The following is a 19,038-nucleotide window of genomic DNA, read 5'->3' as shown; positions in this document are numbered from 1 at the left end:
GCTAAGCTGTAAAAGTGATCTTTCAACCTACGATACAAACCACACCGAGCCTTTTCCTGTTTGATAACTAAACACTTATATGCTATTTCATCCGTTTAATATGCACAATATGCTTACGATACCAGTGATATAAAACAAATCACATAATTTTTCTCACGTCATCAAAAAGTTCAGGAGTTCCCGCTCCAACGGAAACTACGCGCCGGATATAAACGCGCAGTATAATGTCAACTTAATATACGTGGACTAACTATCCTAACTTCTCATGCGTGCAAACTACACACTTAAAGTTTATCTAGGAAGACGAAACATGAAAGACTCTTGGATTTGGAATACAAAACTATAAGTAGGCATAGAATTAGAATGACTGGCTCCGTATTGCAAAACCTTATGAGAAAGAGGCTTACCATCACCATCGTAATATTAATGCGCATGCTCAAATAAATAATCTACATCCAGATTTTCTCTGGGTAACAGGGCCTGATAAGATATTTTATAAAATAATCAGTAACTAATTCTAATCCGGCAAATAGGGTCAGGCCTATGTATTATATTCCAACCAACCCACATCCCTCTGGCACGCCATGTACAATCCCACACCACACACACGCATACAAAATATAATCACTCCCATTACGCATAAATATGCTTGACTTCCATACTGGATTACATTTCATTTATAAGTAAACACTTAGATACATTTCCTATTTTGTATAAATATTTTAAGTTTCGAAATTAATATATCGTTAACATTGTTAATATATAACATAAATAATATATAGGCGTATACGTCATAAATACACATAATTATATATATTGTATGCTTATTATAATTACACATCTATATATTTATATATTATGTAGTCCTATATTGTAGCTTACCGGTATAATAGTATGGTGTCATTCTGTCACTATGTATTTATGTACGGTATTTATAATTATGTACCAGTATATAATATAGGTCCAGCATAAAATATAATAATTAGTATATATGTAGATATATATATATATGTATATTTATATAAACATATATATATATATATATTATATATAGGCCTATATTTATATAGACAGAAACATAATATATATATATAAATGGTATATAGGCATATTATATATTATATATATATGTAGGCCTTATGTATATTAATGTAATATATTTATATTTCAATACACCTCTTGTATACATAAGCATAATCAAGAAAAATTTCTATCAGTAAATAGAAGCTTGATCTTGCACATGCCTGCTCTACTTCCATTCAATCTTCAAATTTAAGAAATTAAAATTGGGGCAACGGCTACCTATCGAACCCTTCGTGGCGGGACTGGTGGAGGTGTTTTACGAGGAGATTTAACGTGTGTAGTTTGCTGAATACTGTCACTTATAACAACGGCGGCCGGTTCATCAGGCAGCATGAATGGCGGCACGTTTGTTAGTTTAGGTGATGTATCCACGAACGCATGCTCACATATCCTGTCCTCATTTTTGTCGTTTTCTTCACTAATAGCGCCATCATCGTTTATTTTCACACGCTTTGGTTTTAGTCTGTCCTGTACCTCATCAAGACCTGTCAACTTGACAGGTTTATAAGTTTTGGTGACGACGAAGTCCACTTTATCGTTGTGGAAATAGACGCTGTTACGGTTGTCTGTATTTTGTTGATCAACTGTAAAACAACAACAAAAAAATAATAATAATAATAATAATAAAATTAAAGTTCACGATGGTCACGTTTTTTTAACATGTTAAACAATGCATTATTAAGTGGTTATCTTAATACCTGGAATTAAAATAGACCTTTCCAGAATGTTTCTAAAAACTCCTGACCAATCAGAGCAGGGCAGGGAAAACGCGCTTTACGTACGTTTGCGTTGTCATTTCATGGAATCTAAACGATAAACAAGGAATGAATGTCCATTGCGCTTGCACACAGTATGCTTACGCCTAATACCTTAATGGTCAACAGTAAGTGCCGTTTGTGCTAGGCCTATAAAAAGTTGTATTTGACTTTACTGGAGCGCCGTTAGAGTTGTGTTTACCATGTTACCCTTGTGGGCCTATAATAACCCTGGCTATCTTTAGACATTAAATTGGGTATTAGGTTAGCGTATTATGGCCAACTCAGACAGCGTCGGCCGACGCAGCCCGACGCGATTTGTTGTCGCGTCGGGTCTGTGTGAGTTGAACGCAGACGCGATGGTGTGCGTCGGGGGCAGTCGCGTAGTAGAATATTAAACGTGTTTAATATTTCCAAGATATTTCTCACGACGGCTTAAGACTGTCCCCGAGGATAAATCGGGTCGGGCTGCGTCGGCCGACGCTGTCTGAGTTGGCCTTTTAATGGCACAGCACTTTTTTCAAGAGGAATTAAGCGCTTATTTGGTCATTTACAGCTGTAAACTCAATTTCAGAAAAGAGAGTTCAAGACTGGTGATTAGACAACCGCTTTGAAATTTGAAAAAAAAAATTCTTGTGCAAGTTCAAGTAAGAAATAGTTTCTAATCATAACTTTAAAAAAATGAAGGAGGCCGGCCTTTGCCGTCAGCTTTCTTCAGATCAGGTCGTTACAGAAATTTGGAGATTACCATCAGGAAGGTCTATAAGTAAAATTGTGTTCCAGCGAATACAAAGGATTTCAATTAAATGGCAATGGGATAATTCGGATGGCAGCAAAAATAATTAATTAATTAAGTAGGCGAGGACGATAAACTAATATATATGTTTACTTGGCCCAATATCAAGGATAGGCTCCTACACATTAGTTAATGACGACGATAAAAAACAATGCTTGAAATGTTAATATCGGTGTTGGATTCCTTACGTTCATTAGGCTCTCATCATTACGTTACATCATACGCCAGAATATGACTGGAGACTGTCCCTTGTAAATTCAAGGCTGTATTGCATGGTACTTAGAAACCATTATACACATACAACACTGGTAGGCCTATATCCATGGAAATATCGCAATCTTCCCTTTCTAATTCTGTGGGCTGGTGTGCTATGTAATACAAATGAGTCACGATACACTGCATGTGTTATAGCAGTGAGTAAGAAATGAAATAATTTAGCCTATCATAATGTAATTTGACGGAATACAACACAATTTTCAATGATCCATCCTCCGGCTGTACTTTCCTGTGCCATGCTGCATCGTTGTCACACTGCATGACGGGAAATTAATGATTCATTTGTCAAAATTCGAATCTTGAGAGAAAAAACCGCACATGATCGTCTGCAATATATAAGACTCTTTCGTGATAAAAGTTTTTGTAGGTTTCCAACTGGATTTTTGAAGCGTTTCGTTAGGGCTCGTTTGAAACAACTTAAACAATTCCATGAAATAAATAACGTAAATTGTCTCAGTAAAGGTCAAACAACTTTGATGAAATCGTTTTCATTCCCTTAGCTAATAAGAATGAAGTACGCCTCGTTGCATAGCAATATGGTATTGTAATTTTTGAAGTTCGAACGTTTATTATCCCTTATGCAGAATTGAATTTCCTGTTTTGGGCTCAAAGATTAAAAACAAATGCACAGACTGGATTTATGCAATTTAATTCGTCTCTTGATGTACAGAAGTTTGTCTTCCGCAAGCTATTTGCATAACTTAAGTTCCACATGCTTGGTATTAAATTGTGCAGTTCACATCTCAATCCCACAATTCATTTGCTCCCATAATTCGTTTGATGAGTCACGTCTAGGGTTTCTAGCACCATAGTCACACATGCAGGCATTCAGGACACATGCAACAGTTACAAATCATATGCGCTAATTATATGGTGTTCAGTATTCGAAAGCATGCGTCATGGATGGAGTATTCTATATACACGTACCACTCATCTCGTTGTATGTAGGCCCGTCTGAACTACCATTAGTAAACTGATCATTGTATTTGTAAAACTCCGACCTATCAACCATACCCATATTGTCAGGTCTTTCCATCGTGCTGTGAAATTCAAATGAAGAACACATGAAATGGTACTGTAATGTAGCACACACACTATTATTACTACCCATACAAAACATGCTTTTCACAAATTTTCATGCACATTCATTTTTATATACGATAGGTAAGCTCATTCCTAAAGTGGTAGGATAGACACTCGGGTAAAGTAGAGTAACGATGTAATAAAAGACATTATTATCACAGGGAATGAACATGTATGGTATTAAAACTCATAGACTGATTCACCGCGGTGCGAAAATGTTACGACAGGCGCGGCTTAACATGTAGCGCAAGCATAAATACATCTAGAGTAAGCGTGCAATGTGTTTATACATCGACTGTATTTTTGGTCATAGTAAATAAGTTTTCTAATCATCCAAAAATGTAAACAAATATAAAACACACGCTTTTATACGAACGCTGTGTGTATTTCAGGCAACAGCCCCTGTGGGACCTTTCTCCGTAACAGCTTTCGAACTGCACAAGTTAAAATGGTATTTGCTACAGATCTCTCTAAAGTAGCGGTGTTTGTTTTTATACCGTAAAAGCTTTTAGGCAATTATATGTTGACGTTGAAACACAATTGTTCGATTAGATTAGATAAATTAACATGAAGCTCATCCACTGATCCATGCTTTCATTTCTTGCATTACCAATATTGATCATACCCCACCGCGTTTATGTTTTTCATGTGGTAGCTATGTGTGAGGAAGGATAAGCCTTTCCCGAGTGCCAATCAACGTCAACAACTGACCAATCAAAATGCGTTACTTAATAGCCATGAATACGCGCATGTCCCACAACCACGCAGGCTTTTGTACGTTCACGCTGCTTAAGATCCTACACCTTAAGCAACGATATCAAAGGAATGGGGTTTACGGGAAAGGTTTATTACATGCATCATTTGAGACAAACCACTCCAAGTGCTATCCAGAAAGAAGGATCCATCGATTATTTAAATGAAAAAAGATATTAATGTCAGATTCTGTTATGATATGGTGGCAAGCAATCGTGTGTCATTGACTTCCAATTAGCTGATGTGGCATTCCCACGAGGAGAGGCCACAGTCAGGCGATTCAGTGCAATATTTGTTAGCGGGTAGGTCTAGGTAAAGCATTACAGCCATCACCAGATGTGGAGATCAAGTTTAACTAGCATAAGCGGAAGAATGCGGGTTCATTATGTTTTCACGTGGTATCTTTGAGTGTTGAATTGGGTTGCACACGTATCAAAAAATGTATGTTGATGATAGGCTAGTTTAAGTCGTGTTGAAGCATGGTTGGTTGATCTAAAAATAACTTGAACAAAAAATAGGCCTATTAATAGTTTACATTTTATATTCAAGTAGGCCTATTTAGATGAGTTTTTCTTCGACAATAATCTAGCAACCACACGTTGGTTGCTAGATCTAATTACTTGCATTTCCGTAGTAAAGGTTCTGAAAATCGGCAAAAATGATTTGTTTCGGTCTACGACCGGTCTCGACCATTCAATTTTGTAATTTCATGTTCGAATGTCTGAAAAGTATTCAGCATTATGATAGCCTACTTGCAATGATATCAGACACCGTGCACGAGGAATACCGGAATGTGAAAGTAAAACGGTGTACTTAATGTGGACGCAAGTGCATGCCAAAAATCGTCATCTTCCGGAGTTTCACTATTTAAAGTGTCTCTTTCCACGACCTATAGTATCGTTACAGGTGTAAGTTCTGTCAACGAAACACGTAGGCCTACAGTATTGTAAATGAGGCTATACCTGTACTTGCAACATCCAATCCGAAGACCAACAGCGCGTTTAAACATACGTAGATGGATGAATTATTCAAATGCGAGCCGAAAAATACAATGACAATTTGTGACAGAGCCACTTTAAGATGTTGGCAACAACACCTTTATATCAATGCATCATGATATTATGCCTAAAGGGGTTTTATATATGTGTCAGGTTAGTGTCTATAGTATTTATTTATGAAATTGTCAAAGAAAATCGTTAAAATGTCAAGCGAAGTAGATATTCTTTCCGCCAGACTGTGTTGACATATTTATTGTCTGCCATTTCTGGTTATACTACCCAACGTCAAATGACCAGTTCACACTACATGATAATAACTAGAAAGGATAGATTATTCCGTCAATTATTGTACGTGTTTGGCGCACCATAAGTCTTAGGATAAAGCTGACCATTAAGTTTCATTGAGTCGATCTTATCATTATTGAAGTTAATTAATTATTTAAAGTCTTTATAAAGTATGAATAAACTATAAACCCGGTCATACCAGGCTTAGTATTTTTTTTAATCTTTTATATCAAAATGCCATCGATTAAAGATCGATAAAGCAAAACTGTTCATTTAATTGTCATTATTCCGTTGTCTATGAGGAACAGGCTTCCATATATATATATTGATATATATATATAAAGACCCTTGGAGTGTCATTTGTCTGTCTCTTATACACATCTAGATGTGTATAAGAGACAGTATATATACTGTATATATTTTTTATTATTTTTTGTATTGTGCTAAATAGTCTGAGTGATTACCAGGGAACAGTTAAATTATTATTTATCTGTAATTTAACTGTTCCCTGGTGATAATAGCAAAATCTGTTGAAACTATTTCCTGTGTCGGAAGCAAAATCAAGGCGCTTGAGTTACATTTGAGCTTGAAGCTATATCGAAACATTTGCCTTTCGTATTTGGTCCAACTCCCAGTTGAATAAAACTTAAACACATATATTTTTCTATCACTACGCAACTTTCGGCTAGGGATTGCTATTAACGAAATTTAAGGACACTGATATATTTGGCTATAGGAGTATTAATGCATCCATGCCTCTAGCCAATAACAATATCCATATACCATTCGCGGGCAATATTTTAACATCTTCGTTTAAGTCGTCATGGCATAATGTTATAATCAAAAATAATATCATCAGCATCGTCATCACCATTATAAGCCAATCATCTGTTACCCTCACTATAACCAACACTCGACCTCGACCATTTCACCCCACCACCGGCCCTACATTATCATCATCGTCGTCTTCATGATTATCACCATCATCACCACTATCACCTTCGCTAAACCTCATCACTATTGTAATGAATTACACCATTATAGGCCTAATAATAATCATAATCATCATAACTATTGTAATCAATTACCACCATTATAGGCCTAATAACAATCATAACCATCATCTCTATTGTAATGCCTAATAATAATCATATTCGTCATTACTATCACCACCACTAATATGATCATGATCTACAAGCTCACTATCACCGTCATCATCGTAACTATTTTTATCGAATTGTGTCACTTTATTTCAAGGTGGTCTGTGTTATGAGTAATTTCCTGGGCATAACTTCTATAAAACCTCTTAAAACAGTATAAAAATGACCCAAAATGTTCTCAGGTTTTCTGAGCGCCAGTGGGTCCACAGTCTGGACACTGAAAGGTTCTTTACTCCTGGACCCTGACCTTATCGGAAATTAAATTAGACCTTCTTGTCGAAAACATTTTCCCCCTCTTTAATATCATAAGAACTAATGAGGCACTTCTAAAACGTTTTAACAAATCGTTATCGACACCACCACCAACGTCAATATCTACATCGACGTCGTCGTTCTCCTCACCGACATCGTCATCGTCATTACATATCATAATCGTCGTCACAATCATCATAATCGTCATTATCATCATCATCACCATCATCACAATAGCTGAAGATTTATCGCCACCTAAACGTTGTACGCGCTGTCCCACCGCGTGCGCTCACCTGTACGACCCGTATGCGCCGCATTTGAAGTTTTGTAAAACAAAGATAACGATGACGATGAAGATGAGTGATACAACTGCAGCTCCTCCGATGATAATATACATCAGTATAGGCGACGCTAGTACATGCGTACCCTTCCTGTTAGCCGGGGGATCGGGGATTTCATTCGGGACATATCGCACCAGCGTCGGACCACTAGAAGTGCTGTCGTTGAAAAACGGTGTTGTGTATAATGCCCATTCTGAAACAATACGGGAAAAATCCAATTAATAACAAAAACAGTATAATGTAATTTGAAACTTCCGCATTTAAAAGACTACAGTTTCTTGATATTTTCATTATCAAACTATCATGTTTCCCTTGGGCAGTAGAAGAAGCTTAATACGTATAGGTGAGGTTGTGTAATGTACTGAAGTAGATCAGTACCGAGAAATTATGTTTGGATTTAATTGAAGCAATGCATACTACGAGAAGACGATCGATCCGATTCCCAAACGCTTCTAGCCCCTTCCGCACAGATGGTGCTTCAAGTGACAAAGTTACTTAGGTGGCAGTATTGCCATGGGCTAATATCATTTACAGTTATTTCTCGATTCGAGTACATAAACCAGAATAATGTAATTATCTGTCATCGGAATCATCATGCAATGAAATTTTCAGACACCTTGTGCACTCTGAGACTTGGTTCACATTAGGGCAATTGTGACGAGTTGAAGCAAACGCACTGGCACCGCTAGCGTACTACTTACTGCACCATAGTACTAACGTTGCATGCGTTTGCGCCAACGCAGTCACAATCAGAAAATCGTGGCGTAGGTTTCTTGAGTGAATTGAACTAAGTTTAAACAGCACTTTTGTACAGTATGTAACTAAACTATGTGTTGTGTATGTCTTTCCGTTTTACTGGAGTACCTGCAGGTACAGATACAGTTATGGTATAAACACGGAAGGAAGGAGAACATTCATAATTGTATACGTTTAGACCTACACACAGTAGTCGTCGCCTTATTTGTCGGAGATATGGCCATTACCTCCATCTTTATACATTTCTGCTACATGGTCAATTACCTGTACCTCATTTTAATTGACAACATGAATCGTGTCCTAGAGGAATGAAATGATAAATTCGATTAGGACACGCCTTCCTATATAGTTGAATCTAACATCTAATAATAATAATGGAATAATGGAAAGTGAATAAAGGTCAGCCGGCAAAATCTACCATTACTTCCGTTGTACACCCGTAAAAACCAGTGACCAATCGAAATAAATGTTTATCTCAATAAGCCTGACTTTGGGCGACATACCTATACTTGACTCATACTTCCTCTCCAGGAATTAATTGTGTGGGCCGTGACAGAAACTCTGAATGAAATAGGCCTGGCCTAGACATGGAAACTACGTTAGGTCAACTAAGAATGATCATAACTGGACCGTGACATAACACATTCCACATTATTTTCTTCAAGGTTTACATTTATGATAGTCACCATTACAAACACCTTCATGAGTTTATGTTATGAGAAGATAATAGCTTTTTTGAGAAAAAAAAAACGTAATATCACCATTGTGATTCGAACTCAAGGCCCTTCTTTTGAAAGGGAGCTTTCAACTCAAAGACGTTAGTAAGAGGTCATCTGCGCATGCGAGAACGTAATTCTCCTTGTCCCATGGATTCTAAGACGTAATTTGACCAAATCTACGTTTTTGCCAAGAACATAGGACGGTCACGTATGAGTGAATCCGTGCTAGCGTCACGTCGTCGTGCAAATCAAAAGCGCCCTACAGTTCGGTTACCGTACTCTACCAACTAAGCTATGACGGCAAGCTAGCATACTCAACTCAATAAAAAAAAAAATCAAAAAAAAAATCAGTACAATCATTTTTAATATCTCCCAGATTCAGAACTTGATGATGACGTAATCGAAATGATAATTTCTAACAAACGTTGTGAATGAACTATAATAGCTTTCCGCTCTGATAGATCCCCCAAAGTAACAGCACTTCCTTCGTAATTATCTTGCAGTTCATCTTGACCTGCAGTACCATCTTCTACTTAAGTCCATAATGAACCTAGGCCCTTTGGGATCCGAAAATAAGCTCGGCGTACATAATTTCAACCTAAACAAACGATTGAACCCCCTTGTGGTTGCAGATTCTTTCTACGGGTGTTTTGAAAATAGGTTATAAAAATTAAAACAAATTTGTTGTTCTTCCTCCATTAAACTTTCTTACTAGTACTCTAGTGATTTCTGTTTTGTCCTGCTTTTTCTTAATGTGTCGGTTTAAACGCATTGCCTCCCCTTACCCACACCCTTGGAGTGTCATTTGTCATGAGCATGTCAAGAAAGTTTAGTTCGGATATATGAAATGGACCGATGGCCTTATATACACTGCTGCTTACGATGTTATGGCAATCTTTTTTCTTGATACGTTCATCTTAACACCCAGTGTCGTCGAACTAATTTCAGAGTTACAAATTGACTATGTGACAACGTATGCGTTACCATTAAATTATGCTTGGTAATGAAGCGAAAAGATGAGAAATTGCATTCGGGAATTGTAGAATTTAACTGTCAATCGAATCTAAACTTGCTGTAGAAAAATGTGCACAGGCGATTTGCGTATATATGGTTTGAATGCGGCGTAGGCCTATTGTTTATTTTGATATTGGTTTTGTTTGTGACGTGTGTATTTTATGCGCAAAATAACCTATAGCTTTTAATTGCCCTTTTGTGTTGGGGAAGTAGAGTGGGAAAATCAGTCAAAGAATACCCAACAAGCGTTTCTGCATCAAAACCACAAATTCTGTAATAACAAAATGTTTTTCACCTTCATGGTAAGTATTTATTTACGTTCCGCAACAGTATTACTAAAATGGCCAGTCAAACATTTGGTCAAACATTTGAATTACTTTTTGACATGTTCGTAGATGCTCACACCTAGACAAAGTGCTACAAAAAGGCTATGCATCCAATCCTTTGGCGTACCACCTTAAACCATACTAGGCCTACACGATAATTATATTATCAAGAAACTCGGTTAAAAAACGAGGGGCCATTGATCTGTCGATTGGTATAATATTTTGTGATTTGTTAATGTCACTGTATATTAATTTAATTTGTCGGTATTGCGTTTTACTGTGGGAGGCCTCTTGAATTAGTTTCGCTAGATCAACTTGCAATGAAATGCATTGTTTTGTACCGGTATTTTCACGGATGAGACACCTAAATATGACAATTTCCTTCCTTAATTAAACATTCGTTTCGTTGCCAGTTATTCATCCAATTCCAGTGACACTGTTCATAAGAAAACCGATCGAGGTATTCCTTTAAATGTTATTTTATTCTAACAACTCCTCCATTTTGAACATTATGACATGTTATTTCCTATATTTCCATAAATGAAGACAAGACACCTGTAAGACAATATGCCATTTCGTAAAACGTGTATATAGGAACAATGCAAAATTATAACAGTTAAATTTTCAACCAAGGTTACCATGTTCTTTTTTTATGATAATATATAAATATTTTCTTTAATAGAGAATTCCAGATTTCCAAAACATCATTGAATAGGCCCGTCTGTATTTCCCTTCAAAGGAATGCGATACCAGCTAATAATTATTGTGACCTTTGTTGTATTTAATGTTTGCTCTAAAACATGGTGAACGCCAAAAGTAAAAATAGATCAACGGAACTGCAAAGCAGTATTGACAACAAGATGATTCCTATTTCATGATTACTTATTATCCCAGTATGTAGGTGCAATGATTATGTGGCTTTTCACTAGGTGATGGCTATCCAGCACATTTACGACAAAAGAAGAAAACTCAGGTAAATAAAAACTATTGCTGAACTTACCAATACAAATACCAGTGACAGATTCGCATACTAATTCATCGGGACAGTTGCAGATTCTTTGGCACCCAGCTCCGTAGAAACCAGGATCACATCGATGTAGACAACTAAGTATAAAGAAAAGAATGATCGGTGGTAAGTGTGAGCAAATTTGAAGTTTGTGTCCACGACGAACTTGCTCTATGGCTGTGTCTCATTTATTTGCTCCTGACATTATATTGTGGCGTTAACAAATATTCTTCGTTACTAAACTAAACTTCGAAACGGCAGTCCCCGTCTCTCTTATACCTGGGTCTGCCATGCAGTAGAGTATCTAGGGCAGGGGTGCGCGGGGGAATCCCCCCCACCATTAAAATCGTTTGAGGGAAAAATCACGCTAAAGTAGTTAAAAATCACCTCAAATCGCCTTAATTTGCTTGCCAGCACCCCTTAACCTATCTATCGACCCCCACTTCATTTCTTGCCCATCAGTCCACCCCTTCATTTCAAGACTCCTAGATATTCTACTGTCGCCGTGTGTCCCACCTTATTCAACAATCGCTAATAGAGTTAGAAGTAATATTTTGGTGTCCATATAACATGCATAGTACTCTGTTAACCTTGTTACATTTTAGAGTAAAGCAATTCACAAAATTACATCAACTCACCTGGGCCCCTTGTACCCGACTGGGCACTCACATATTCCACTAAACGAGTTGCATGTGTGTCCATTCGGGCACTTTTCTGAACATTTTAGTTGACACCCACTTCCGTAATATCCAGTTGGGCAAGTGACGTTGCAAAACTCACCCTGCCAACCACTTATGCAGACACAACCAATCTGAGGGCTACACGTAGCCCCATTGTGACACTCACAATTCTTCTTACATTGCGACCCATAAGTACCACTCATACATGGTCGCGTACAACGCGCACCACGCCATCCAGGAGCACAAACGCAGCCCCACACAGGATCACAGTCCGCGCCATTCTGGCACTCACATTGTCTGCTGCAATTTTCACCAAATGTGCCGAGTGGGCACATCTGGTTGCACTGCTCTCCCGTCCACCCAGCACGGCACATACATCCACGAGTGGAATCACATGTTCCACCATTCTGACACTCACACAATTTCGAGCAGTTGTCTCCATACCAACCGTCTGCACAGCTGTTCTCACAATTATCGCCAGTAAATCCAGGGGAACAGACACATCCATGGACATGGTGGCAGATGCCATTGCTGCTGCAGGAACACTTGTCGGTGCAGTTATGTCCATAATATCCAGAGGGGCAAGGCCTTGAACATCTTTTACCCCTCCACCCTTGCTTGCAGATGCAACCAGTAATGTGGTTACAGATCCCGTCGTTCTCGCACAGGCAGTTAGACCTGCACTTACCTCCATACGTGCCGTAGTCGCACGGCATTGTGCAATAGACTCCTTTCCATCCAGGTGCGCACTGACACCCAATAGCAGGATCGCAAGTTCCATTATTTTGACAGTTACACGTTTCTGTACACTGGGGTCCCCAGAATCCAGGAGGACATGTTACCAAGCACGCAGGGCCCTGCCAACCCGGCGCACACATACACTCTCCGCTAAATCTGTCACACGTTGAATTATTCTGGCACTGGCAAGATTGTTCACAATTAGCTCCAAACTTCCCAGGTGGACACTCCAGGTGACATCGTTCACCTGTCCACCCGTCTGGGCAAGTACACGATCCATCAACACTGTTACATACACCGAGATTTTCACACCGACAAATGTGTTTACAATTAAGGCCGTATGTAGCAGCAGGACACGGATCAGAGCACGAGCTTCCCATCCATCCCGGAGGACAAATGCATGTTCCATATACTGGGTCGCAAAGTGCTCCGTTCTGACAGTTACATTCGTTTCTGCAGTATGGGCCGTATAATCCTTCCGGGCACTTCGTCAAGCATGCCATACCAGTCCATCCCGGGGAACATAGGCAATTTCCGTTCACGTGATCACACCTAGCCCCATTAGAACATGGATGACATGTCAGAGCACATGCTTGTCCAAAAGTTCCTTCTCGACAAGGCGTGTCACAGAGTCTGCCAGTCCAGCCAGGCTCACAGATACATGAGCCGTCGATTGGTGAACACAGAAGACCTCGTGGACATTGGCAACGCTGATGACATCCTGGTCCATACAATCCTTGAATGCAGGTGAAGGAGCAGTGCAGGCCCATCCATCCAGCTTTACACGTGCATTCACCTGTCTTATGATGGCACGAAGCATTGTTCTTGCACATACATTTTAGTCTGCATCCTTCGCCATATGTGTTGTTTGCGCAAGGTTCGTGGCAGTATTTTCCATCCCATCCAATAGTACATTTACAAGAACCGTCAAATCTATCGCAAGTTGCTCCATTTTTACACTGACACCTTAATGCACAATCAGGGCCATATTCTGTACTAGCGCACGGCATATTGCAATTGGTTCCCTTCCAACCAGCAGAACAAGAGCAAGCGCCGGTCACTGCGTTACAACGCGCGTTATTCAGACACTTGCATGTGTTTAGGCATTGATCTCCGTATTTTCCCTGCGAACAAGCTTGCCCGCAGGTGGTCCCCAGCCAACCAGGCTGGCACCTACAGCTTCCTGTTACTGGATCACATCGAGCCCCGTTCTTACATTGACACATTACAGTACAACCTAAACCGTAATATCCTACATCACATTCACGTGAACACAGCTCGCCTTGCCAACCCGCCTGACACGTGCATGAACCATTGACATTATTACATTCAGCCCCATTTCTACACTGGCATCTCTTCATGCAGCCTTGACCATAAAATCCAGCAGCACAACGTCGCTCACATCGCGTCCCTTCCCATCCCTCTGTGCAAGTGCATTTACCAGTAATATGATGGCACTTAGCACCATTATGGCATTGACAAGTACTTGCACAATGAAGCCCGAATGTGCCGGATGGGCATTTATTTTGACATCTGTCTCCTGACCAACCTCTGAGACAGAGACAAGAACCAGATATATGGTCACAGCTTGCGCTATTTTCACAAGGACAGGAGTTATTGCATCCTAGTCCATAAAAGCCTTCATCACATGGCAGTTCACAGTACCTGCCTTTCCACCCTGCTCTGCATATACAGTTTCCTTTTACCGGGTCGCATCTAGCTTCGTTAGCGCAGTGACATTCCCTTTGACATCCAAGCCCAAAAAATCCCTTTGAACAAGTTTCATTACAAGCGCTTCCTTGAAATCCAATCGGGCAGAAACACGTACCATTTATGTGGTCACATTGTCCAGACAACGGGCAATCGCATCTCTTTCTACATCCTAGCCCGTACCAACCTCGATTACATTTTCGCTCGCACTGATCACCGACCCAACCCGGTGTGCAAAAACATGTCCCGTCTACATTACTGCAGCCAGCATCGTTCTGACAAGCGCAAGTTAAAGTACAATCTTGTCCGTATTTAGACCATTCACACATCTTGTTACATCGTCTTCCTTGCCAACCAGGTGAACACGTACATTCACCTGTTAACATGTCACATTTACCGCCATTTTGACACCTGCAAATGTGCAGACAATCAACACCCCACGTACCAGGAGAACATGTTTCGTGGCAAGTCGGACCAGTGTACCCTGCTGCGCATTTGCACGATCCATCGATATGATTGCACGTTGAGTTTGCGTGACAGTTACACACGCTCGTACATCCTATGCTATAAAATCCACTTGGGCATGTACGTTCACACTTTCCACCGATGTATCCAGCCGGACACGTGCATGTCCCGTCCACGTGGTCACATAGTCCATTATTTAGACAGCCACATCTGGAAATAAAATCGAATAAAATAAGTCAAATGAGACGAACGCATGTTTTAGAATCGTTTTATTGAGATTAACTTTTACTGTACTAGGCTATAAATAGCCTAACACTTAACCTATCGTCTGCGCATAACCCAAGACTCAACTTTATTTTATTGTGTGTACTACGAGTTCAGCCATTAGACTTACCTGCTTGTACATCCAACGCCGTAGAAACCAGGTGGACACAACAATTCACAATTTCGTCCGTAAACTCCGGGTGGGCACCTACACTGACCAGTACCAACGTCACATGTTGCCCCATTCTCGCACGTGCATCTTTGACTACAATTCTCTCCGAATGTAGGTGGATCACATGGCTGGTCACATTGTGCGCCCTTCCATCCTGCCATGCACTTGCACACACCTGACACGTGGTCACAGATAGACCCTTGCCGGCAATTGCACTGATTTCCGCAATCAACACCCCAACTGTTACCTGGGCACGCTGTTGAGTAATTAGAGGTAGGCAAAGGTTAAACAACAACGATATGAGGTAGTTGGCTGGAATCTATACGCAACTCGCAACCAATTTCTCCTAGGCCTACTTCTGCTACTATGAGACTCAGGCCCTAAGAATACTTGTCTTCCTACATTCTATATTTTTTAAGTAGTTTTAACTCAATGCTACATGACAATTTCTAGTGATATAGCCGCGAGATTTACACTAATATAAAATACTATTCGGTATTCCGCTATGGAACCAGTTTAATGAGGTTTGTAAAGGCAAACGTATAGTATATGGCTGACGTGAACTGACGTACGAAAGTCTATAGCCCCATTGTTATTAGATACCATAATTTTGTTTTAATTTTCTTGGACGCACCTTGCTTTTGTGAAGAATGCCACTGATATAAAAGTGTAGTTCTGAATAAATAAATAAATAAACCCATATAAGAATAGACGATGGTTAAGTTCCTTAATTTATACAATTTTTCAGGATTTGTTAGATTTGATTTTTATATGTTATTCTCTAAATATGCCCATTTAACAGCAAACGCCCAATACAACATATGCGTCTTCGAAATCTCAAAATCCCGTTTAGGCCTGAAGTAGCAAAATATTGGAATTAACTTCTTGAACTCTTCACACCAAGCACATAGTAGTATTCTTAAAATAGCATTACCATTATTGCTAACGGATTTGCAAAAGCAAATGCACAAAGCCTAGACCACGTAATATCACATAGTGCTAGTATTGGTGATATTGACTGCTAACCTTGAATAATGATCGATATAACATGCAATTATAACAAATTAAACCATTCTTTTCTATTCGGAGTTGTAAACAGTACGGTAACATTTTATACCAGCACTCGGTTGGAGGAAATCAAGTTCGGTCAATCATTTAAAATCTTATATCCGATTAAATGCGAATCTCAAGCGCCCACCTGACAAATATACCACCATATGGTATTCACAATACATAATCCAAATCACGTGATTAATTTACGATCGATATATGCATGTCTTACTTATTCCTGAATATGCCATGAGAATTCCATCTGGTTATACTATCGCGTTATTGATCTTTCGCCCTATCTGCATCATTTATTTTATCATTAAATATGTTGATAGGCACAGTTTGCATTTATATCCGTATTCCTAGGCTAATGTTTTTGTGGAACCATTGAGGTAGAAATGTATAGGTTATTCTTAGTTTCAATCTTGCTCATTACCGCATTATGAAAGTACCGGTGCTTATTACAGTAATGCAGCCTAACTCCTAATACAGAGTGCGTTGCAATCTCATAAGTGAGATCTCATCTACTTATTCACTTTAGATGTCTTAAGCTGTAATTATGGTAACTTAACAATCAGATAATAATTGCTATAGCTATGGGGAATATACTTGTAGGCCTACCTACGCACAAGGTCATCACGAATAACTGATGTTAATATTACTATCCCAGGTTTATCATTGTTACATGTTTCATAACGTCCCCATGTCTGTTCTCTAACGACCTGTCGCGATTTTGGTTGAAACATAATTATCGTATGTATTCGAATAAACGCCCCGGACGTTTATGGTTGAGAAGGGTTTTAAGAAGGCGTTTATTCGAGTGAGGCGTATATTCAAGGAAGTGGGGTTTACTTTTTTGGAGGAAAAGGGATACTGTATATACTCAAATAAACGCCCCTTAATTTCACTGTAAATGTACTTATTGGAAATATAATAATTTAAGATCGTTTAAAAATGCTTTAAGATTCAAAACCAATAAATCCGTAGTTTCTACAGGTAGTTCCTCCCAAGCGCGTGGAAACAAATGTAACACAGAATATTTTAGAGAATTTGTTCGAGCACATGGATGTACAAATTGAAAATAATCACCGTGTCAAGAGGTGATTGTTATGTAATTGAAAATATCAAAATCATAAAAGCCATGAAGATATTTGGCAATAAAAGAAATAGTAAGAAGCTTAAATCGTTTTTCTACTGAAATTAAGCCGATAATATCAAGACATTGTGCATAGGTAAGTTTCCTCCCTTGTTTTGGAACACATATCGCACAAACCAAGTCGAACAACTATCACAAACCAAATGGAACAACTATCGCACAAACCAAGACTTCAGCTTTTAGCATTCAGACAACTAAACCCTATTTTTTTTTTAATTCAACGCTATACGCTTGGCCTGCTAAAATAGCTATCCCGAACAAATTATACTGTATCAACTATATCTTCTTAGTTTTCAGAAGTGTACAGCTTTATTCCTACAGAGTTTTCCTGACAGATTTTATGCAACTGTTTCTTCTGAATATTTTACATATTTCTCAATAGTCACAGGAAATTGTTGAAACAATTTTTTAATGAAAATTTCTTTTGTGTTGAGGCAGGAAGCTTGACTTACTTTATTTCTTCTTCATGTGTATTTTATTATCATAAAAAAATGTAATGTTTTTCATATACAATTTCTACAACTTTCAAATTTCAGAGGGCACCCATATCCTGTGATGAATATTTTACTCATGTCATTCACCTTCTTTGAGGTTTTTTCAATGATACGTCTATTTTGTTGTCCGGTACGGGTTGTATTATAGGCTTAATAAAAAAAAAATAAATAAATAAAAAATAATTCGATCAACATTGTTTTTAAACAAGAAGAAGCAGGTATAATTTTGCTCTTGTAAATGTTTGAGTACATTTGTGTGCGAATAATTTTAAAGCTGAGATTCCGGCCGCCGTAAATTCGTCCCCCTGAGCCCCTCAGCCAAACCCTATTGAATTTCCCTCCTTCCCACTCGGGTAGGTAATTTGGTCCTGAAATTAGGAAATTCGGCATGGGGAGAATTCACTAGTACGTTACATATACAGGGGTTTGAACTCACTGGGGGCCAAAATACCGGGAAAGTGCGATGGAACACAGTCGTACCAATAAAAACAATAAAATCGATTGGGAAAACTGTCAATAGGCCTATAATAAAATGTTGCGTGCATGTCGAAGTTGGAACATGTTCAGCATTGATTATCTACTTAGGGCCACTGAGAGATATGGGTAAAAACTTCAATCTGTGGTACGGTAGTCTTTAGCATGACAAATCCTTCATTTTGTATTTTCTTGTCAGTTTTATTTCCCCCAGATATTACTCTGGTCAGGG

General features: G+C 38.9%; 1 protein-coding gene across 1 annotated transcript; it reads right to left on the bottom strand.

The window, feature by feature from the left end:
• Positions 1-1,533: 1,533 nt before the first annotated feature.
• On the bottom strand, positions 1,534-15,886 carry LOC117100758 (multiple epidermal growth factor-like domains protein 6). The gene is made up of 5 exons (XM_033240556.1): positions 15,591-15,886; positions 12,242-15,406; positions 11,598-11,701; positions 7,735-7,975; positions 1,534-1,667 (listed from the first exon to the last, which is right to left on the bottom strand). The coding sequence occupies exons 1-5, from the start codon at positions 15,791-15,793 to the stop codon at positions 1,664-1,666; spliced, it is 3,717 nt and encodes a 1,238-aa protein (XP_033096447.1). The 5' UTR covers positions 15,794-15,886; the 3' UTR covers positions 1,534-1,663.
• Between the last annotated feature and the right edge of the window lie 3,152 nt (positions 15,887-19,038).

This window comes from Anneissia japonica, unplaced genomic scaffold (genome assembly GCF_011630105.1).
Source record: "Anneissia japonica isolate Jap-2015-1 unplaced genomic scaffold, ASM1163010v1 scaffold670_len1213532_cov191, whole genome shotgun sequence".
Classification (NCBI taxonomy): Eukaryota; Metazoa; Echinodermata; class Crinoidea; order Comatulida; family Comatulidae; genus Anneissia; species Anneissia japonica.
Note: the sequence above shows the minus strand (reverse complement) of the source record. Positions and strands in the feature narration are given on the sequence as shown.

Bases quoted from the DNA above. Each gene is read 5' to 3' on its own strand.
- LOC117100758 (XM_033240556.1), bottom strand. From the start codon at position 15,793: ATGGCAGGATGGAAGGGCGCACAATGTGACCAGCCATGTGATCCACCT. The intron at 15,407-15,590 runs GTAAGTCTAATG...TTTTATTTCCAG, and splicing joins GGCGTTGGATGTACAAGCAG to ATGTGGCTGTCTAAATAATG. The intron at 7,976-11,597 runs GTAAGTTCAGCA...GTATTGTTTCAG, and splicing joins TGTCACTGGTATTTGTATTG to AATGGGCATTATACACAACA.